At 47.1% G+C, this 23,597-nt stretch overlaps 1 protein-coding gene across 1 annotated transcript in view; it reads right to left on the minus strand.

Moving 5' to 3' along the window:
• Positions 1-2,457: 2,457 nt before the first annotated feature.
• PPM1F (protein phosphatase, Mg2+/Mn2+ dependent 1F) overlaps positions 2,458-23,597 on the minus strand; it is a 131,073-nt gene continuing 109,933 nt past the window's right edge. The window contains exons 6-8 of the mRNA XM_085636038.1: positions 23,164-23,307; positions 22,414-22,507; positions 2,458-3,572 (exon numbers count right to left, since the gene is read on the minus strand). Of these exons, the coding sequence (XP_085492164.1) occupies positions 3,220-3,572; positions 22,414-22,507; positions 23,164-23,307 (591 nt within the window). The 3' untranslated portion in view covers positions 2,458-3,219. The remainder of the gene's footprint in view (positions 3,573-22,413; positions 22,508-23,163; positions 23,308-23,597) is intronic.

A 23,597-nucleotide genomic window follows, 5' to 3' on the forward strand; every position in this document is an offset into this window, starting at 1 on the left:
ATTACCCCGAAGAGCAACTTCAGTTTAAACCAATAGATTAAGTTATCCGTATGAAGGATAATCCCATAGATCCTGGCACAAGAGTTTGCAATATGCTTCGGGCCTTAAAAAGGACAGAGTTCAGCCACAAAGGCTTCCAGAGTAAACGGTCCTGAGGTGCTCTACATGAAGAGGTTTCTTTGCCTACTTGTCTATGCAACACACAGAAGTAGGACACTGGCCCAAGACCACTTGGTGCATACAAAGGATGCTCAAAGAGCATTCTGCGCACTCTGCCCACAGGAAAGAAGAGAGTCCTAACTGGGCCTGAGGCTCTTACAGTACACTCAGCATTGTTAGAGGACAGACACAGGCTTCACTTGAAATGTCTGCATTGCCAACTCACCTGTACAACAAACAGGAGGAGCTGCACTACAGCTAGAGCCATCAGTGCACAGATATCATGCACAAGAAGCTCACAGTGCTCTGAGTGACTTATAACAGAAAGAATACATTCACTATAGAACTAAAAAAGCAGAAGAGCTCCTGAAGTCTCTCAAGATAAAGGAGGCAGCAGAGGATGCACGATCGAGGACACCACTCTGCCGGGGCTACTGCCGTACAGTAAGTCTATGAAGAGGGGGTTATTCTGCTTCTTCTATTAAGTTTCGCTGGCAATGGAGAGGGGTGAGGGGTGGGCAAAATCTGTCCAGCATGTGGCCAGGCGAAAAGCCTTACTACATTAACAGAGTAAAGTTGGAAAGTAATATCGGGCCACCTCACACACTTGCATGTGCGTGGACTCACCACACAACCCCCAGGAATGCATCACAATCCTCTATACAGGGCGCACTTCTTGCTTTGTCATTTGGTTATAAATCAATGAATAAATAAAAGAATCTTACTGTGCTCTCAGCACAATAGAAAATGAAAGAAAGCAAAGGCATTATCCAATGAGCTTACAGTGCACTCAGCACTGTACATTAGACATAAAATTGGCACTAAGCTAAAATATTACTGTTACTTGGCACTATGCAAAGCATAAAAACAGGCAACTATCTAAGGGTTCTACAGCGCATGCAACACTGTGCAGAAGACAACATACTTGCTCCAAGCGAAGAGGTTATAAGAGCACCCCAGAAGTAACGAAGGAGCTTACAGTGTTCTGAAATAAAAGTCTAATTACGACACAACTGAAGTATAACAACATACTCTGCACTGTATAGAATACATAGCATAGATGGTAACTAGAGAGCATCCAATGCGTCAACCATTTCACTTGATATATCCATAGTGCTCTCCCTACAGACAACTGTACTGCCTTGAACGCTCTTCACGGTGTTGCGACATCGCTATATTTTGTATCCAATAGTCCAGTGCTAAATACACAGAGCATTTAATGGAAATTTTAATTAAGTAGCAAGAGATGTATGCACTGTTTTTAAAGAGTTAGGTCTTAGGCCCCGCTTCGAAGACCACATTTTCATATATAGTAAAAGAAAACCAGAGGAAAACAGAGTACAGGTGCAGCAAAAATGATCCATCAAGGAGCAGAGGATACAGAACAGGGATTAGACAGCTATCCAAATAAACAGGATTAGGAATAATGGGCAAGAAGTTAACTTCTTAAGTGCCCAAGGAAGCAGAGTGGAACCTTTTTGGGGGAAGGCCAGGAGAGTACGACAGTTCTTCACAACAGCATCTTTATAGAAGGAACGGTGGATGCATAGAACCAATTGGCACTGACGGTTCTGGTAATGGCATCAGATTCATTAAGACTGTCTGGTGACATGAAAGTAAAGAATGCACCACAAACCAAGTGTGGCCGGCAGCTGAAAGGAAGGGGTGGTGGACAATCTTCCCACTCTGCAAAACTAAAGCATCATTACTGATCTAAGTTCAAACAATCCATTTAAACCCTTGGGTCTCCCAGCACTTGATTCTTCCAGGTAGTTCGCAATCTTTGGAATCAGTGCAAGTAGACCCTCTTCCAAGGTTTTTATTCGTGCAGTTTATAAAAAGGATGCTTAACAAATAGTTGATCCAAATGAATCACCTGTTTTAGGAGTGAGGGTGTGCGTTGCCAGAGAATAAGACATCGGCTTGGGCTATAATCCCGGTTACGATCCCAAGGACAAAGCTTTAAGAACTAGCTTGAAAAAGCCTCTGCACTGATCAATTTATATTACAGACCTGTACTCTCCAGTTATTATATCCCAGTCACTTATTACTCCTTCCTTCTTAGTCGCCTATCTTAGGTGACTCAAACAGATATAGTATTTTTAAATGTCTTTGGTAACAAACCGCCTTCAATATGCAGAAATCAATGTCTTATTTAGTAGCAGGATTGTGTTCAAGTGCTCTGGGGGCAAACTGGTAATTTAGCAACAACTGGAACGATTACACAAGCAAACTTGGAATTCATTTCAGAATTTAAAATGAACAAAACTAAACATGTAACCAAAGTGCAGGTTTTTTGGTGTGTGCAGCTTCTTCTAAACAATAGCTGCGATTCTAAAAGGATACTTCGGGTTGTGTCCTCCTGCAAAGGCAACTTACTCAGTCTCAAAAACCAAAATTAGACAGGGCAATAGGTTAAGTTTAAACGTTTTTTAAAGCACCGCTCTTGGCATAATGCTTTATATGAATAGTTTAACTACGATTACGAGGTCTTTATGGCGCCTTCTGCTACATCCAGATTACAAACTCTTCTTCGGTTTTCACAGCAGTGACAAACTCTTCACAATGCCATACACATCATCGAAAGACATCTCAGCCGATCCTCTTTGGCACAACATAAAATATGGTAGCCGCCAGCAAAGCGTGTCTTCTTGCAGGTTTACACAGTTTTCTTAAAAATACTGAGTCTTTGTTATTAGTTTTTCAAACACTGTGGGCTATATTGTAACATGATCATTTTTTTCAATGATGGCGCTGCAACTCATCGACCAGGGTTTACAAGGCAGTCTAAATAAGGTGGCAGTATGTTGGTCGTAGCATATACAGTCCCTACACCTTGGACGAAGCAGTATGTATGGAGAGGAGTTGCTGCTTGGGCAATAGACCAGCCGCTGATGAACTATTCATCGTCTTGCTGAAAGATGAAAGAGTTAAAAAATAGAACACTTGCGGTGCACATGGTGTAGGTCTAAGGCTGCCATGAGATCCATCGGCACGTTTGCGGTCTGCCTCATCAGTGCATTCCATTGTCCTTCAGCAATAAGACTGGGTGCTGCTTTCTTAGGTAAAGAAAGTGAATAATCCATTTGAAGCTCTCTTCTCGCTGTCAGAGGCTTGGCTAGGTCTCAGGCTATCAGCCAGAATGCTGCTGGGGTTCCGTAAAAAGACCAACAGGACTGTTATGTTGTCGCTGGAGCCTCCATGCTTGGCGGCAGCCACCAACCTTTCTGCTGCCCCATGGCCATCGCCCTCACTGGCCTTCAAGTGCTCCAGAACCAGGGCAGGGACGTCGCAGGGTTGCACTGCATCGAAGAAACCATCGCAAGCCAAAAGCAGGTAGTCCTCTGAGCCCACCAGTTTGAACGAGGCACTGTCTGCGTCACCGGAGACGTAAGGCTTATGATCAATGTCACCTGTGCAAAAAGAAAAACGAAATACATCAGATTGGCATGAAGTGGTGCTAAAGAATGACCGGTGTGAGGAATGAGAGATGGCATATGGGGAACTAATGTCTTTCTCTTCAACAAAAGAATGCTGCTCAACAGGCAAATGGGGAACCCATAACAGGACTTAGGGGAATGGCATGTATACTAGGTGAAACGTGTAAAACGCATATAGCATGCAGGAGAACCAATGAGTAAGGTTTGTAAGCTGCAGGACCAGGGAAATAACGAGAAGGAATTATTAATACTGAACTCATACTAAAGGACCAGGAGGAATGGTATGGGTTATGCAAGAGTACATGACTAGAGATGCACAGAGAAACAGTAGCATGCAACCTAATGAGTGTATTCATAACAGAGAACCAGTTACAGATCACGGAAACCACATGTACGCGGCAAGGTGTGAGAGGCGATGGCAGAATCGTGCACTGGTTCCATGGCACACTCGACTGGGTAATCAAATGCGTTATGAATTACTGTGCAGTTAAGACCGATGTACAATTCAGTTTGAGCTCCCGCATGCGCCGCAGGCTGCCCGTCCATTACATGAAATCACCACAACATGGTACAAACAAATCTTTGGGAGACCAAAAGCAAAGCAGCTTGGTAGGCAGAAAGGAAAGCCATAGTTTACAATCTGGTACCAACATCTATGAAGATGGCCTCGAACTCAGCCGGGGATTGGGATGCATCACCTGGCAACCTAAGTAGGCTTCCTCATAGTGTTTATCCCAATAAAGGAAGCATTCAGATTGGCTGTCTAGATGACAATGTTAAATGAGAATAATACCATTAACAATGTCAACAACAATAATAATTGTACCTGCGTGACTCACAATACTCAATGTTTGTAATTAATTATTATCCAGACTGTTCTCATTTTTCGAGCAAAGAAGAACGAAAGGTCAAGTCAACAAACTGTGATTCCAATATGTGCCTGCAGTTTGACTGTAGGTATTCCCAAGGGATGTATTAAATAGGTAGAGTGTTTAAATGCTTTAAAAAAAGTATGTTATAAAGTTAGGCCCTGCCATGCACAGAGGTACACAAACATATAACAGTCAGAATCCACCAAACCTCTCAACAACCACTACAGAGTGAGGCAGCAGAATTCCCAAAGTTTAATCCAAAGTTTTGAGTAATGTGGCACCAATTTAAATCCATGAACGAATTCACTGTGCATCCGGTTGCAGATTGAATCTATATATTCTTCATAATCTTATATATCCATGTATTCTTCAGGAGTTAACTGATCTCAAACAAGCAGATAGCACCAAAAGACAGGCACAAAATATAAATCTCCCTCCACAAGCGTGCAAGTACAAAAGAATGAACCCCTCCTTACCAACTTATAGGTCCAAAGTATAAATCTCACCTTGTAAGCTTGCAAGTCCAAAGTATGAACCCCTCTGCACCAGCATATAGGTGAGAAATCTGAAACCCCTGCACCACCAACTTACAGGTTCAAACTATGAAGCCCCCGGCACCGCCATACAAGTACAAAGTATGTACCCCCCTGCACGACAAGCTTACAGGTGTGAAGAATGTACCACTCTGAACTAGCGTCCAGGTCAGAAGTATGAAGCCCTCTGCACCAGCTTACAGTTTCAAAGCATGAACCCTTGTGCCCCAAATTACAGGTCGAAAGTATGAACCCCTGTGCACCAGTTTACAGGTCCAAAGTACGAACCCACCTTCATCAGCTTATAGGTTCAAGGTATCAGCCCTCTCTGTGCCAGCCTGCAAGTCCAAAGCATAAACCCCTGTGTGAGGTTACAGGTCCAAAGTATGAACCACTCTGCACCAGTTTACTGTCCACAGTATGAACCCCTCTATACCAGCTTACAGGTCCGAAGTATGAACCCTTCTGCACCAGCTTACAGGTCCCAAGTTTGAACCCTTCTGCACCAGCTTACAGATCCCAAGTTTGAACCCTTCTGTAGCTGCTTACAGGTCCCAAGTTTGAACCCTTCTGTAGCTGCTTACAGGTCCCAAGTATGAACCCTTCTGTAGCTGCTTACAGGTCCCAAGTTTGAACCCTTCTGCAGGTGCTTGCAGGTTCAAAGTATGAACCCTTCTGCATCAGTTTAAAGGTCAGAATTATGAACCTCTCTGTGCCTGCTTAAAGGTCAGAAGTATGAACCTCTGTAACAGCTTACAGGTCCACAATAGGAACCCCCCTCGGCACCAGGTCCAAAATATGAACCCCTCCACACCAGCTTACAGGTCCAAAGCATGAGCCCCTCTTCACCAGGTTATATGTCCAATATATGAACCCCTCCACACCAGCCTACAGGTCCAACGTATGAGCCCCTCTGCACAAGGTAACATATTCAATATATGAACCCCTCTACACCACTTTACAGGTCAGAAGTATGAATCCTCTCTGTACCAGCTTATAGGTCTAAAGAATGAACTCCTCTGCACCAGGGTACGGGTCAGAACAATTTGCATAATAATGCTGCTCACATACCACTCCTCAAGCTAAGTTAACTATGCCAAAATCACGAAAATAATTTCTCCTCATTTTCATCCCATGCAGAAACGTTATTCTTCTTATCCCAGGTGTTCGTACTGTCTGTGTGCTGCTGTGTATTCTCTTGGTGTAGACTGGTCATGAATCCATGTACCCATGTCTGCAAATCTTACAAAGGCAGCAGCACTGCAATCTCACTGAACTGCAGGCGTCATTTCAAAGTACACAGGAGTGGTGGATTATAGGAAACAAATGGCATATCAGCGGGGCTGGCCACAGCCACCTCTGCTGGGATCAGGAAGGAGAGGGGGTAAGCACCGGGGCAGGCTCTCCCACTGGGTGCCATTGCTAGAGTGCAGCTCTCCCACTGGGTGCCACCACCCACCCTACGAAATAGCCCTGAATTTTGCTTTTCAACAGGAGCAGCTCCTTTGGCATAAATTAGTTCACAATTCTCTGCCTTCTCCGAGAAGCCCCCACACCCCAGCCACTTAGCCCGATCGTTTTCTTCTCTGTCGCTTAATGGGGAGATTCTGCAATCAAAACTGTCAAGACTGCTCGTGCTGCTGGCTAATTTTAGCATCAAACGCCCACTGACAATCTGATGCACTTTCTGTTGAATTTGGGGGGAGCTTGTGGCTTAAAGTCGCAGCATTCTCAAAGTGAGTACAGCACAAGGCATACTAGGATGATCCTGCGCTCCTAACGAGAATGATACACAGAGGCCTCACCACGGGGTCATTTGTGAGGGACCCTTTTATTGTAAAAAGAAAATCTTCAAAGTCCTAGATCAGACTGCCTCGAGGGTCTGGGGAATGTACCCACTTATCGGGGAAACGGTATGGCTTATATGGGCTTAAGAAATGTGGCACAACTCATTTGGGTGATACCCCAAAACTACGGGGAAGAGTAGTTTACTTTCTGTATAAAACCAGACACAAACAATTGTATTTGATCAATTGGGAACCATCCAAATTCAATGTTTGTCTGTAGGTTATCGCATACCATTGGTTTATTATATTATTTGCTTCAAACCATTCAAGAAATGCCCCGCAAACAAAATCAACATTTGCACCCAGAGTTGTCACTGCCTAATTGTCCTTTAGGTCAGCAGAGAGCAAGCCAATAGTTAGTATATTTTCCCACACAACACCCCTATTTACACATCAATCCCCACCCTGCCAACAAGTCACCCCTTCCAATGCCTTCTTTTTCATACCTTTAGGCATAGCTCGCCCAATGACACGCTCTGGATCACTTTGGTACAAGCCCACTGGACTGTTCGTTCTCTGCTAATAGTATCCTGACCAGAAGCACCACCCACTTCAGAGTTAGTACTATCTAGTACTCTGACAACTCTGAATGTTAGGCCAGGCACCATCATGGGAACTGTGGACCCTTACCAGCATGGTTGTCACTGCCATCGCTCGCCTGCCAGCTAAGACTTCCTGAAGCCACAACAGATACCGTGGATACTATATCTCTGGAAGGAAGAGGGGTGATTCAATAAGCCCTTGTGTCTCATACTCTGGATGTCTTCTTTGCATGCCCAGCATAAGACCCAGAGTAAAGATTTCCCAGGCACACTTGTGTATCACGATGAACCACTGATATGCAGGTCCCTCACTTTTCTTCATATTACTGCTCTGTACAAATCTCCTACTGGTTTGGGCAGACAAAATCCAGTCACCCACAGGAGTCAATTGGACCAACCATTTTACCGCTTTTGTTAGTCAGCATGAAGTAAACTTATATCTGGTCTGGCACGTCTGGTTCCTGCTGTTAACTTCTGGACAGGCATGTTTACATAGCATCTTAGCACTGTGGGTGAAGATCCCTTCAAGTTCTCGCTTTATAGAGCCGCCATCTTGTGGTGCCACTCTGCTTTTTTTAATTGGAGCAGTGTGCAGGAGTTGGATGACATGCGGTGGTGATACCAAATTCTCCTCCGGTGTTCAACATCAGACTGCCTCTTTAATAGCCTTAAATTAAATGCACATCAACTTCTGAAGGCACCTGTTTTTCTGGTCTCCAACTACAGCTCGCCAAGTGGTCACCAGTCCTCAAAGCACAATGGAGCATGGCCAACTTTGGCCCCACTCTACCCAGCAATTAACCTACACCTCGCTTGCTGAACAGAAGGCAAAAATAGAAGGTATGCCTTAGGATGCTTGGCCAGCAGCATCGATACATCCTGACTCCCAACGCACTGAGAGTGAGGAGGGCGCGGGTAGCAGAAACTGTGCCCCCAGCTTTTGGGATGAAGCCATAGGGAGAGGCAGTTTAGGCAAGGAGTGCACTGAGGCCCATAGACAGAACCCTGCCTCGTAGAAGGGTGAAGGCAGACGAACAAGAGAAAAACAAACCCTGCCATAATTTAGGGATTTCTTACCAGGGGCGAAAGGACACCTATATCATCACTTCAATGACAAAGAACCCAGCTTCAGAGGTGTTAAAAACAACCTTGAAGAAGTTGAGAGCAGGTGAGATGATGCCAGGGCGAAAGGGGGAGGAGACTCAGAGGTGAGGAGGGAAAGACACCGCACCGAGCACCCTACCCGATCCACTTCCTTACCCAACGCGTAAACACGGCAGGAAACCTGAGCATGCTCTACAACCCTACCATGCACCTGTAAACATTGGCTTCCCGACAGTCATAGCTACATATCAGGTGCTCAATATAGGCAATATTAATGCAAGATCTACCCAACCTAATCAGCCAGCCCCTAATTCAATGCTTTAGTTACGAGACAAATGATGTTTCACAACTGCCCCTCCGTCCCCGTCTCACCCCATCTATCCTACCTTACATTCTCTCTAAGGATAAGATTAGTAACTCTGTTGTGTGTACCCTTTTCAATTTCCTTAGACTTCCTCAGCTTGGTAGCAGGGAGACCGGCACAGAATGACAGCAAGCCCACACATCCCCCCACCCTCCACATCATGCTCAAACCGGAGCGATATGATGCTCAGGGTCGATAAAATTAACTTCTTGAAGCCATTTGCCTTCACCTCAGTTGCAGAGGAACAAACTAGAAACTTGCACAAATATGCCATTTTGCAAGAAGATTTTTTCCAGCTAGAACTTTATTGTAAAGGTAGGTTTTTAATGGTGATGTTAGGTCCATTGACATACTGTAAGAAGCCTTATTTGAAGTGGTTTTGCAACTTCAGAAGACAGAAGTAATATTTCATTTGTAATTGGGCTGTTTGATTTCCTAATGCTCATTTTGTAACTTAAACTAGCTTCAAAATGAAAACTATGCAAACTTCTCGATTCAATACTGCAAAACGATAACGTCGATAATGAAAGCAAAAGAAGCACATGATCTCAAATGTTTTTAGTCACAGACATCCCCACAACTCATTCTTAAAAAGGTTCCCGTCACAAAACAAATTCAAACTTGTGAATGACCATTTAAGAGCTAATCATCACCCTACAATTTCCGACCCAAGTCTAAAATGTGATCCTGAAGATGTGCCAGAGCCTTCCCACTGAAAGGTGCTTTCTGACACCTTCCAAGTGATGGCCTCTCTTCCAGGTTTGCAGGCCTTTCTTATGACTCACAAGCTCAGACTAGAGAATCACAGCAACTAATGACACCATCTTCCTAACACCTGCACCATCACAATACTCGTATCTATCTACCCGTCTATTCAAAGAAATCAGGGGCACACTAGGTATACATTTGGTTTGTAATTTCACTCACACTACTTACGGGTACACACCCAACCCATGTTCTTTTTCAGAGCTGGTTACTAAGCACTGTGTCTCGGCCAGCAATGCTTTCAACTCAAGAAATGCTCTACTCCTCTCAAGTCTGTGCAGTTTATATGCCTTTCACAGGTAATTCAAATAGCAACAAGTGGCTTCACGCCTCAAGGAACGTCCAAGCAGATTCAGTCAACCTTGAAAGTACAGAACCAGTCCCATAGGAATGGTGCAGACACGTGAGAAAACCTCAATTTCCAAAAGCACAAACTCTGGCTTATTTTTGTAAGTAGTTCCGTAGGCCACAGATCTTCGCCTCCAAGTAGCAATAGGTAGTAAAGAACAAGTTACGCTTTTTCTGCAGGATACTACCTGCAGATTCCTCACTTTTTGATTCGATCTAAGCTCCAGGCTGGATCTGGAGATTTTTCTAATCGTTGCTGCTGAGCACCAGAAGGTGGAGCCGTCCTGCTCTACGCTGACCTCATCCCGACTAGGAAGTGACGCCGGAGCCACATATATGCGCGGGCATCAATTTATTTCTTGACTTTATTCGCGCTGTCATACGTTAAGCCTACTAAGTGGACAGATACGACAGTGTGCAGATGTCTAGAATGGGAACTTTTTATTAAAAAAAAAAAAAAAAAAAAAAAAAAAAAAAAGAGTTGGGAGGACGGAGAGAAATAGAGTAGAGTATTCAGCAGAAAGAGAATTACCAAAGGTGAGTAACTTGTTCTCCTGATGGATACTTCTAACCAAAGATTTCTCACCTTGTGAATAGAAACCAAAGCAGTACCTCCCAAGGTGGTGGGTATGTCGAATGATGTAAACCAAAAATGTCCTGCAGGACCGAACGGGCAAAGTGCCCCTCTGACAAGACTTGGCTATGAAGGAAGTAGTGCTTTGTCAGTGTGTAAAGAGACTCAACATGAAGGCCTGACAAATATCCAGAACAGGTACTCGGCAGCTGTACAGTGATAGCTGCATTGGCTCTGGTCGAATGAGCTCTCCAAAGGCTGCTTGCTTCTTGTCCAATGCTTAGCAGATCTTAATACAGAGGACTATCCACTTCAATATTGTCTTTTTCTTCACGGCCTTGCCCCTCTTTGCTCCAAAGTACTCCACAAAGAGTATATCATCCACCCAATGGCCCTGGATATGATCGATGTAAAAACTCAAGGCTCTTTTGGAGTGCAAGTTATAGTCTTGTCTCCTCTTGAGTGGTGAGGCGGAGAAAAGAATGCCAGAAGAGTGAGGAGTTGGACAACATGAAAGGGAGTCGCAACCTTCGGCAGAAAGGCTGCTCTGGTTCACAACAGCGGTTTGCATGGGGAGAAAGGTGGTGTATGGAGGTTGAACAGAGTCTGCAGACCATTCTTCTGTTGTACTGAAGTTATCATAACGAGAAAGAGTGTTTTATGAGTCAGGAGATTCAAAGGACAGTTGTGCATCGGCTTAAATGGGGTACACATGAGAAATGTGAGAACCAAATTAAAGGTCCCTCTGTGGCATCACATAAGATTTGGGCGGAAATATATGAACTAAGGCTTTTAAAAATGCATCACATCTGGTGATTTGAACAAGGATTAGTTCTGCAAATGCAGAAAGGCAGACGATTAACTTTAAACGTGTCCACGGTGAGTCATTGCTGGCCTAAAGACAACAGAAAAAGCAAAACATCCAACTACCTTGCTTATAATGTGTCTGTATGGCAGGAATTACACCAACAAACCTATCCCAGCAACCTGTATTAACAGATACTGTGGTTACTCCCCTGGCCACCAGGAGGACTTCCAAGGCTTCAGGAGGGAGGTCAAAAGTAGTCAACTGCTGCAGCTCAAATTCCACAAAAGGAGGTGCAGATTATGCAAACCTGGGTGTAGGAACCTGCTCTGCTGCTCCAAAAGAAGATCCTTCCAAAGAGGCAACCTGATCAGGTGACAGATGCTGATGTCCAGAGTTCGCAGGTACCACACTCTTCTAGCCCTATCCAGAGCCACTAGAATGTCCTGAGCCTGTTTGTTTCTCATCTGCTTTAGAACTCAAGACAGGAGAGGTAGAGGTGTGAAGGGATACAGGAGTCTGGAGCAACACTCTAGATGGCATGTGTCAGAGAGAGCCTACTTGGGGACTCCTGCACACAAAAGTGCTGACATGGTGCATTCTAAGTAGTGGCAAAGAGATTGACCCAGAATTCTCTGCAAAGACACCCTGGACCACCTACGGGTGTAACTGCCATGCATGATCTGTTCGATGTAGGTTGCAGAGTTCCTCCACCCTGGCTTTTAACAAAACCACCAGCTGGCTCACAATCAGTGAAAACCCCTGACTGTTCAGCCAGGTCTACAGGCAGAGCCTCCTGGCACAGGACTGAAGAGCCAAACGCCCTGCTTGTTGCACTACCACTTGCCAGTGGTATTCTCCTTGAGGACCTGAACCAGCCTCCCCTTGATGGTCATAAAGAAGGCCTTCAATGCCAAGCCAATTGCCTTTAACTCCAACAAGACAGGTCTTTATCAGAGACCATAGCTCTCTGATCTCTACCTCTCCCAGGTGTCCTCCCCACCTCAGCAGTGATGTTAACAGTGGCGACTGGCATGGGGTGGGATGAAGTCTACATGGAGCTGCACAACCCCATTTGAGCCAGTGTACCTGCTGGCGTGCGGGCACAATGGTGAGAAAAATCTTCAGATCCAGTCTGGTGCATGGGGGTATTCATAAGGTGAGAAATCTGCAGGGAGAAGTAGCTGTCAGAAATAAAAGTTAATTAAGGCAATTTTATCAGTGAAAGCTGAAAGTTTCTTTCCAAACCCCAAGTTTTTTCAAATTTGTGGCAAGAAAATAGGAGAAAGACTAAGGGACCATTGTTAAAAAAAAAGAAAAAAAAAAAAACTTTTTAAAAAGTACCAGTCTCTACATTTCATACCTGATGCAATTGCAGCCACCAGCCTCTTGCCTAAATCTGCCCAGAGAATCTTTCTATGTTAGGTTTGAGAGATTCTCTGTTTAATCTCGAATTCACGGATGTATTTATTGTCAGAGGCTATCACCAAAGAGAAATTCAATGAATTACTAAATCTTGTAATAACATTTTTTCAGAGAAAATTGAAGTTTCCACACACCCTTAACAAAATTCTTCTTCTGAGCTACTGCTGGTGTAATCTCTCACTAATATAATCTTATGTATACCTATAAAAACAACGGGCTACTGACCTATGACATGCACCGGTCAAGATCTTGGACTCATGGGTAGCACATTCCCACTGCCCTACATTTCTTAACTGTTGAGTAGTCTGCTTTGTAGCGAGAGGCAAGCAAAGAATCACAAGTGAATCCTGGAAAGAATCCAGAATATGCATCAGCACAGTGGAGGAAGCTGAGAATTTCAAAACCAAAACTTTTAAGTTCGGACTCCTTGTAAAGCTGAATTCAGCTGTTGTTCGCTTGCTTAGCCGCAAAACAGTCCTCAATCGTAGCCAACTTTGAAGATACACGAACATGCTTGCAAAAGAGATCTGGTGGTCTAGTGGCTAGGCACCCCCTATGGAGACTTGGGTTCTAATCCTGTTCTCCAAACTTCAACAAACACCGCTGTGCCTTAGTTAGATTTTGAGCTGAAATTGAAATTGCTTAAAACTCGTATTAAACACTATGTTTTTTCTGCAAGGTTCTAAAGTAATAAGCATTTACAATGTTGAAATATACAAAAGTCTCCTCTATCATAAGCAAACGAATGCAAGGCTTGCCAGGCCTTCACACGTCACAGCCGGATCTCTGCTCACCAGCTAAAGTCAACAATCGGGACCTATAACCCACAAACCACCTCTTTCTGAATTGGTGAGTGTGTGGGTGCCAATCTGACTTTTGTTGAAATATTGACCTTTAGTCTTTGGGGGTAGATTTTTTCCAGAGCCTTTTCCCTCTTGCTGTTGTAATCCTTTTGACAGCTTGTGTTCTTGTATTGTTTCTTATTCAGGCATTTTGATGATTTTAGCCAAAAATCTGCTTTATAGGCAAACAAATTAAATGAACAACAATCTGATTCCAGGAGGAGGAGCCTAGCGCGCAACCAAGATGGCCGCGTAGGTGCGAGGCTCCCGAGGACCTCCGCAACCTCCTACGTCTATCCCGTCCTCATCCTGCCTCGGTTGAGGGGACTGTGTCGGTGAGCCTGAGCCGAGGTGGCACCCGTTTCCCGTTCTCGAATCGGACCTCGGGTGCCGGAGTGAGCACCGATTGAAGTTTGCGGCCTTCTTCTCCCCGGACCCCGGATTTGCGCTGGGGGGTGACCCAGTGGCAAAGTGAACAACACCAGCGGGCTGGGCCTGGCGAGTCGCGTACCCCGCACTTTCACTTTCGCTTTCGCACCCCCTTGCAGTCTCTGCGAGTGGGCTCGCGGAGCTCATCGTGTTGGTGTGGCCTCGCTGGGGGACCCTGCCTGCCTGCCGGCTGAGACCCACCCCGCCGATCAGGGGTGGCCCCCCGGAGCTCGTGGCCTTGGTCGCCTGCCCTCTGCGGCGTCGCTGGTGCGGGTGTGAGACCTGTGGCGATGGCCACGAAACAAGATGGAGATCGGTCAAAGACTAAGTCGACCCGGCGTGGCGCCGTCCATCAGGTCAACATCATGGACCGCTATACCCTCCAGAAGGGATCTCCCGGCGGACCGCATAAGTCCTCTGAGGGCCCCCCTGATGCCCCGGATTTGCCCACGGATCTGACTCTGCAGGACGTCATGGGCGCCATTGCCGAGATGAAGGCCTCGGTAGGCCAGCGGTTCGACACCTTGGCACACAAGATCGACGCGGTCCTCGTGGATGTCGGCCTGGTGAGGGCTGATCTCTCCAAGACCAACGACCGGGTTGATTCTTTGGCCCAAACCGCGTCGGGCCTCACGACTGAGGTGGCGGCCCTACAAACGGAGGTGCGCCGACTTCGTCAGGCGAGTGCACTGATGGATCGCCGCCTGGAGGATTCCGAGAGTTGGGCCCGGAGGAACAACATCCGCATCATCGGAGTACCCGAGGGACGGGAGGAAGCGGCGGCGGATCTATTAGTAGAGGACCTGATCGCTACCCATCTCCAGCCTCGGGGACTGAGTAAATTCTTTGCCGTGGAGAGGGCCCACAGAGTTCCCGGGGGAAGGCCGAAGGTCGGAGCCCCTCCGCGGCCTCTCATTGCCCGGATTTTTAACTTTCGGGACAGGGACGCGATCTTGCAAGCCTCCAGACTGCAAGGGCCGATTAAGCTGGAAAATATGGAGGTGAACTTTTACCCTGATTTTACCCAAGCGGTCCAGAAGCAGAGACTGAGCTTCCTGGGCGTTAAGCGCCGGCTTCGGGACATGAACTTAAAATACGCCATGCTCTTCCCGGCCAAGCTGCGGGTGGAGGTGGATGGTCGCACGCATTTTTTTGATCGTCCCGACGCGGCCGGGGACTGGCTGGACACTCTGTCTGGGGATCGGGATCGAGATGGCGGGGGGGGCGGCGGGAGGAGACGGCCCACTGGATCGGGACTGAGGGGTTGATATTGGGCCTCACTCTGGACGACTATGATGCCTCCTTCGACCAAGCCTCTGTTTTTTGTTCTTTCCCCTCCCTTGGAGGTTGTGTGGGGTCTAGAAGGGGTACTCTTTCCTCCTCTAGGGGGTCTAGCTAGTTTCATTATATAGGGGCGACAGGCACACTGCAAGTTGGGGGGGCTGTCTGGGCTCATGCAGGGGTGCAGGGAGGGGGGAGTTTTGTTGGGGTGGGTTGGGGTGGGGTGTTGTTCGTTTATACCACAAGGCAAAAGTATCGTTGTGTTGTCTCTAAAGTGCTCTCTGGGGGACGAGTGATGGTTTCTGTTTATGATGGGGGGTAGGGGACTGAGTCTATTGTCCTGGAATGTTAATGGACTGGGGGACAGGATAAAACGAGGTGTGGTCCTGCAGTTCTTGAAGCGAATTTCGCCCGATATAGTTTTTCTGCAGGAGACACACCTCATTGGCAACTCCTTTTGTGCCATGAATCGACGGGGCTACCGCCTTGTGGCCCATTCGGGCTTCACGTCTGGTTCCAGGGGTGTGGGCATTATGGTTAAAAACTCGCTCCCGTTGGAGATTGATGAGGTGCTCCATGACGACAGGGGACGTTACACGGTCTTGGTGGGTAGAATGGAGGGCAGAGTGGTTGTTTTTGTGTCGGTATATGTCCCGCCGGGGATGCAGACGACCACCTTTGCGGACCTGGGGCGCCTCCTCCTTGGCCTTCCGGAGGGGCTTCTAGTGGTGGGGGGGGGGACTTTAATGCTGTGGTTTCCGGAACTGTGGATCGTCACCCCCCTAGGGATCTCCCCCGGGCCCACGCGTGGTTGTCTGGCCTCTTGGATACCTTGGGGCTGGTGGATTGTTGGCGTTTGAAACATCCCACGCAGCTACAGTACACCTTCCATTCAGGGGCTCATGGTAGTCTCTCACGGCTAGATTATGTCCTGGTTCCGGCGGCTCATGTGGGGAGGGTGGGGGAGGTGCGCCATTTGGCACGGGGTATTTCGGACCACTCCCCGCTCTTGTTGCACTTTGATATTCTCCCGAGGGGAGAGGGTAGGGTGGTCCCGATTAATCCCTGGTACCTGCGTGACCCCACCATTCGCGCAGAGCTGGTTAAATCCCTTAAGCGCTTCTTTGATGAGAATGTGGGGTCTGTGGCATCGGCGGTCTCACTGTGGGAGGCGTTCAAGACGGTACTCCGGGGAGAGGCCCTGTCCCTTATTTCCCACTCCCGGAGGCGCGAGCAGGAGGAGGTGACCCGTGTTGAAGCTGAGATAACCGAGTTGGAGGGTGATCTAGAATGTGGGGTGACGGATGACAAATTACATGTCCTCCGACTCAAGCAAGCGGCCTATAAGGCCCTCGTCACGGAGGCGGCCAGGGGCCTCAGTAGAGAGAAACAGGGGAGACTGTATGACGTGGGTGATAAGGCTGGTAAACTGATTGCGTGGTTGGACAAAAAGGAGAGAGCGAGTCGAGTTGTCCCGTTGATTGAGAAACAGAATGGTGTGTGTGTCACTGAACCGGAAGAAATTGTCTCCTGCTTTGCGGACTATTTCCGTGGGGTGTATTCCCCGGTGTCCTCCCGCTCTGAAGAGGATTCCCATGCCCTGCTCAGAGATATCGCGCTGCCCTCCCTTTCTGAGGAGGACAGAGTGTCGTTGGACGCCGCTCCAACTTCCGAAGAAATTGCCCTCGCCATACGTTCGGTCGCTTCCGGCAAGGCCATGGGTCCTAATGGTCTTCCCATCGAGCTGTATAAACTGCGACCGGATACGCTGGCGCCGCATCTCCGGGCTATGTTCCTTGCGGCCCACTCGGCGGGTTCCCTCCCGCTAGACCAGCGTCTGGCTACCATCGTGGTTATCCACAAGGAGGGGAGGCCACGGGACCGGGTCACATCCTATCGGCCCATTTCACTATTGAATGCGGAGCCCAAAATTCTCGCCAAGGTATTGGCCAATCGGCTGGTCAGCGTAGTGTGTGACTTGGTTCACCAGGATCAGTCTGGCTTTATCCCCCATCGCAACACAGCGCTTAATCTGCGGCGTTTGCATGGGGTGCTCGCACGTGTCCCGTTCATACGGGAGCCGGCCATCTTGGCGTCCTTGGACGCCACTATGGCGTTTGACACACTTGAATGGCCATATATTTGGGCGACGCTCGCGAAGTTTGGGTTTGGCCCAGGATTTATCGGCTGGGTAAAATTGTTGTACTCGGGCCCGCTGGCGCAGGTGGTTGTGAACGGTAGAGTGTCGGCTCCGTTCGAGCTGGGCAGGGGCACGCGGCAGGGCTGCCCGTTATCGCCGCTCCTTTTCGCGCTCGCCTTGGAGCCCCTGGCGGAGTGGCTGCGGTGGCATCCTTCTATCCGTGGTCTCCGCTGGACCCCCGAGTATGAGGACCGCGTATCTCTATACGCTGATGATATTCTCCTGTACCTGGCCTCCCCACGTAAATCACTGATAGTACTGGTTGACGTATTGCACTCATTTGGCCATAACTCCGGCCTTGTCATCAACTGGGCTAAATCGTGCGTGTATGTTCTCTCTGGGGAGGATCCTATCCTTCCGCGGGGCTGTCCTATCCAGATCGCCCCGCGGGGGTTTAGGTACCTGGGTGTCTTCATCACCCTGGATGCGGAGGCCCGATATAGTCAGAACTTGCTTCCCCCCCTCCAGCGCCTAAAGGAGGATGTCGCGCGTTGGAGGCGCTTGCCGCTCTCGCCGCTCGGCCGGGCGGCATTGTTTAAGATGATGTCGCTGCCGCGTTTCCTGTACGCTCTGCAGAACACACTGGACGTCGTCCCGGTGCGTTATTTTCGCGAGGTGGAGAGTTTGCAGCGCCGACTGTTCTGGGAAGGTAGACCGCGTATCGCCCTGGCGAAGCGGACGCTCCCGTGGTATGACGGGGGGATTGCCCTCCCGGATATCAAACGGTATTATTGGGCCTCCCAGTTGGCTGCGATTAATCACGGCCTGTACGGGCCCGCTCTAAACCCGGCCTTTGAAATGGATAAGATGTTACTGCCGGGTGGTGATCATCACCGAGCGCTTTACTCCAGCTCGCTCGACGCACGTCTGACGGGCCCCACGCGTGTCATGGTACGAGTGTGGCACGCGGCTAATGTGGCGATGGGGTGGAAAGATCGTTTGACCCGGGCGTCGCCACTGTACGCATCTGAGCAGTTGGGCTCCCTGTGGACCTCTAAGGGCTTTGAGAAGTGGGACATGATAGGCATCAGCAGGGTGGGTGACCTCTGGACGAGGGGGGGATTCAAAACGTTCGAGATGCTGCAGACGGAATTCCAGTTGCACGACAGGGAGTACTTTCGGTATATGCAGATCCGTCATGCGCTATGCTCCGTCTTCCCGGACGTTGCTTCCATCCCGGAGTATTCCCCTCTGGAGGATAGAGTGCTAGATGGCCACGTACCGGACAGCACGATTTCATTAATCTATAAAAAACTCATCAATGACCGCTCGGGACTGCTGACTAACCTTCGTGAGGCATGGGTTGCCGATGGATTGGAGCTGGACGACGAGGATTGGGTATCTGCGGTGGCCTCCCCGAAAGAGGTGGCCATACCGGCCCGCCTTCGCTTCGTCCAGCTCAAGATCCTCCACAGGGTCTACGTCACGGGGCCAAGGCTATGGCGTATGGGCTATGCTGTGGACGGGTTGTGTAAGCGTGGGTGCGGTTCTTTGGGGACCTTTCTCCATATTTTGTGGGAATGCCCGGAGGTGGAGCGATTCTGGCGTGGTGTGCATGAGGTCCTGCGGGTGGTCACGCGTGTGTCGCTGCTACCTGAAGCGAGGAGATGCCTTCTGAATGTGTGGGAGCCAACCGACTACTCGGCGCCGCAGACGTGGTGGGTGACTCTGGGATATATGGTGGCCAAACGCGACATTGCTCAATTGTGGGGTTTCCAGAGGTCGCCGACTGTCTCGGCATGGAAGGAGAATATGGATTGGTGCTTGTTTCGGGAAAAGGTGGTGTATGTTGCGAGAGGTAAGCTTGGGACATGGGTGAAAGTATGGGGCCCCTGGAACGCCTACCGCGGGGGAATCTGTACCCCGCCGTTATTGCCCGATCCGTCTCCGGCCCCGTCCCCTTAGCCAGTTTATCTCCCCGGTACCGAGCACTGAGTCCACCTAGTCCTTGTCCTGACCTTTTCCCCCCCTTAATACTCCTATGGATTGGTAGGGTCCCCCTTCTAGGGGAGCACATGCTGCTGTTTCCGATTGTGGGTTGCCTTGTGGATTTGTTTTTTGTTGTTATTTATATTAAAATGAAACCATTATGTGGGGTCTGGATGGTGTGGCCATCAACGCTGCTAACTCCTGTGCATTTCCCTTTGCCGCAACATGCGCGCTATTGCCTGTATCACATGCTCCTTTTGCTTACTAGCGGCCGGCCTGAAGGTTGTAGGCCCATCTTTGTATATTTCTTTGAATTTTGTAATAAACGGTTTCAAAAAAAAAAAAAAAAAAAAAAACAATCTGATTCCAGATAAAAATTACTCCCTCGGTCAGATTCAAAAGAAGGGAAAAAAATTACCTTCAAGACAAATCCTGCACTACTCCTTTACAACTGATAGATAATTGTCTACACCACCAAACATGAGCAAGAAAAGCTGCTTTTAAAAAACACCCATCAACTTTAACAACATCACTCCAATGAGTTTGTTGATGGTGGATGCTGTGAAGAAAAGACAGCATGGCAAAGTAGTACTGGGCTCACCACAGATGCATATGCAGCTCTCTGGCTCGGAACTTGATTTCACCAAGAAAGACAAGATGGGCAAAGCCAGGATACGTCAGACTGGGCTTCAAGCAAGTAGAGTGTACAGAAATCCCTGCATGAAAACCACGTCCTTTCTTAAAGATGCATGAAGGTAGTAATGCCCAGAAAAAGCATGTATGAGAAGCTGCCTGTGTTGGGTGTTTAACATGTCTGCAATGGCAACGTGCAAAGAAAGATACTGAATTTGCTCTGCTAGACTGAGCATAATGATTTGGATGCAAAGGAAACTCCTCTAATTTCATGCGAGTTATAGGAACACTGATCCTTTTCTAGCACTGGATTGTGTGGTTTCCTTCTCTGGGTTTAAGTTCAGCATACACACTCAAATATTTTGATGCTCTAATGCACCTTTTTATTTCTATATAGAACATCTTGTTTCTGAAAAATGTGGATTATTTAAAGTCTCATCAGACAAAAGCGCAAGATGGCTGTAACATAGGAAAAATTATTTCCTGGCCGACATGAAATTCTGTCAGTATATTCAGATGGAAAGTAGGGCCTACCCGGAGAACCACCTTGCATTTGCGGTAAACAATGTAAAGGATTTAAAGATCACGAATTCTCCCAACTGAGGTGACAGCAATCCGAAAGTTGGCCTAGCTGGTCAACACATCATGGCACAGGTTCATACAGCAAGTGCACAAAGGAAGTCCAGGCATGATTGACATCTTACTGAGGAGCTGGATTTTGAAACAATACAGACATAACAATGCATCAGAAAGGCCTTGCTTCAACAAGGTACAGTCAAATGTATTTAAGGTAAACCACTGTGCCAGAACAGTGGCTCTTGGTTGAATCTTTCAAGTAGTCTGCGACAGTCAACAAACGAGAAGAGAGAGCACATCGATTAAAGCTAAATTCAGTGGATTTCTATTAATTTCCTGGGTCAATTGGTAAAAGCAAAGATGCCTTCTCATGTAAAATTTTATGGTAATGTTTAATCAGAAACGGCAATATGTGCATCCACCAATGTTTTAGGAACCAGGTTCCAAAGTCAACAATAGAGGGAAATGGTGAAGATTCCTTCGCCCTTGGCTGGAAAAGATTCGAAAAGTTGTAACCTTACAGCCAAAGGAGGTCCATGACCCAATACCATACAAAAAACAATTTGTCCTATTGGCAAGGACACAAAACTATACTCAATATTGTATTTACATCAAACAAAATTGATAAGCAAGAGAGAGGAAGAAAAAAAACAAATGTACACTGTATCATGAAGATAAATTAAATTCTTTATATTTTTGACAAACAAAAAATGCATTTGCATACAATCCCTGCTTTTAGGTTGTTCCTTTAAGAGCATGGGAAAGTGCTCAAGTGACGTGAAAAAAAAAGAGGAAAAGATTAATCTGAAAGTTATAGACAACACTGAGCAGTGGCAAAGAACCATGTCACTGGGGTAAACCTGTCAGAAAAGGTCTCACATATTTATCAAATATATCCATATAAGAGAAAGAGGCCTATCAATCGAATCTCATCTGTCTTTAGGATAAGAAAACAATCCAGGCTTGTATAGTTAGGTCGTCGACGTTTCAACCCAGATAATGAGTGTGGCAATTAAAGACCTAACTGGCGAGTCTTCATCAGGACGTAAAATAAGCTGAACCATATACAACCTTCTGTGAGTCACGCACAATAGGAGTGTATGAATGGGCCGATATGTGGGGGCGGGAGATCTGATCACTTAGTAGAATCCAAGGGTAGCGCCTATTCTCTGTAAAATCAACAACAGAAGTGCCCATGAACAAATTAATCAGAATGGGTCACTGGCTACTGTGAAAAAGTCTAATTCAGAGGTGCCCCCAATTACTCTAAATGAGGGGTCACTCACTGAAAGATAGACAAGTCAGAACAGTCCTTCCCTCACTCGTTAACAAAGCAACTGTCAGCCACTCCTCCCGTGGATTTAGTGATTGTACAGTCCCATGAAGGGGAAAATAATAAATAACCTAGAAAAAAACAAGGCCAGACAACGCAGCTTTCACAAGCTCTGACTTCTTTCTCAACAAACAATCACTCTAGGATTACTCTTGTAATGCAAATGATTTGATTGGCTACAACCATACCCCTAAGTGTTTCCCGAGAGGCTTTCCCGTGATGTCAGGCAATACTGTACCAAGCAAATTTACAGAAAATCTCACCCTGTTGGAATCTAAAATGTCTCTAATATGGATACTGCAGCAATAACCTGCTTAACCAAATTCCAGTTCCCTCTTCAGCATACGTCCTCCAAAGAAAAACAATGACTATTCCTGGATGCCACAGGCTTAATTGTAGGATTTCTACTTGCCAATAGCCCTCGAGACGGCCAGAGTCCCGTTCACCCTCCAGCATCCCATGTATGCTACACAGCCGCCGAGTTCCTCAATCCGTTCTCTTTCATCCTAGAAGATTGAGATACATATATTAACTTCTTTACAGCAGAACACAGAATTTAGCCCTACCTATCAAATCATATTTAGTATTGCATGTGTGGTCAGTCATTTGCAGAAACCAGGCATCCAAGACAATGCAACTGTAAGGCAGCCTTAAACGTTTTCAATGTACAGCCGTTGGATAATGACAGGGCTCCCAAAATAGAAGCTGAATAGGACTACCGACTTTGGATTATAGATATTTCTTGCATAGTCAGTGGAACTATCCAAGTGTGCCTCTCTCACTCTGCCCTTAAATTAAATATACTAGAAGTAGGGCAGCATCCTACAGTTTGCTTATGTATCTTTACGTTTCGGGGCTTCAATAGACTTAGGAGCTAAGAACTTGATGTAGCTACTGCACAGATCTCCTCAAAGGTCTCAATTAAAGCAACCTAGATTATTTGCACCTTAACTGCAAGCTGCTGCAGAAATTAAGTCAAAGTCGGAAGTTAAGCTTCATGCCCAGCCTCAAACAGCTGTACCACTAATCAACTAACACAATACCTCTATCAGACTGGCCTTATGCTTTTTTCTTCCATTTATCCACACAGCAATCACATATCCATGTGCCTGCGGCTTAGGTTACAGAAATAAATCATTTCAGTGAAAGACTGTATGCTCACCTCTCGATCGGGCTTGTGAGGATCCATTAGTGTCACAGCTTCTCCATGACGTACAAGCATGACCTGTGAATCCCCCAGCCAGGCTACGTGCAGCATGTCCCCTACAATGACTGCAGAGACACCAGTTGTGCCGCTCCGCAGCTTCTGCAAGAATCAAACACATGATCTGTACAATGGGGCAATGAGATAAAAGTGGAACTACAGGCAATTCTACACTACTGTCAGACAAAATGGAGTCAGGAAAATGCTTGATAGTGTGGTTGCTTTTTTCACAAGAGTTACTTAGAATGATTCCATATTTACAGACATTCACACACATCCAAAGAAAGACAGAGGTTTAAACGTGTTCAAAGCACGAGCACTCGATGCACAGTAGGGGGGTTTAGGTGCTGCCAGATGCAGTTTATAGATTGTGGTCTACGGTGCTGTCTAAA

Source organism: Triturus cristatus, chromosome 11 (assembly GCF_964204655.1).
Source record: "Triturus cristatus chromosome 11, aTriCri1.1, whole genome shotgun sequence".
NCBI classification, from domain to species: Eukaryota; Metazoa; Chordata; class Amphibia; order Caudata; family Salamandridae; genus Triturus; species Triturus cristatus.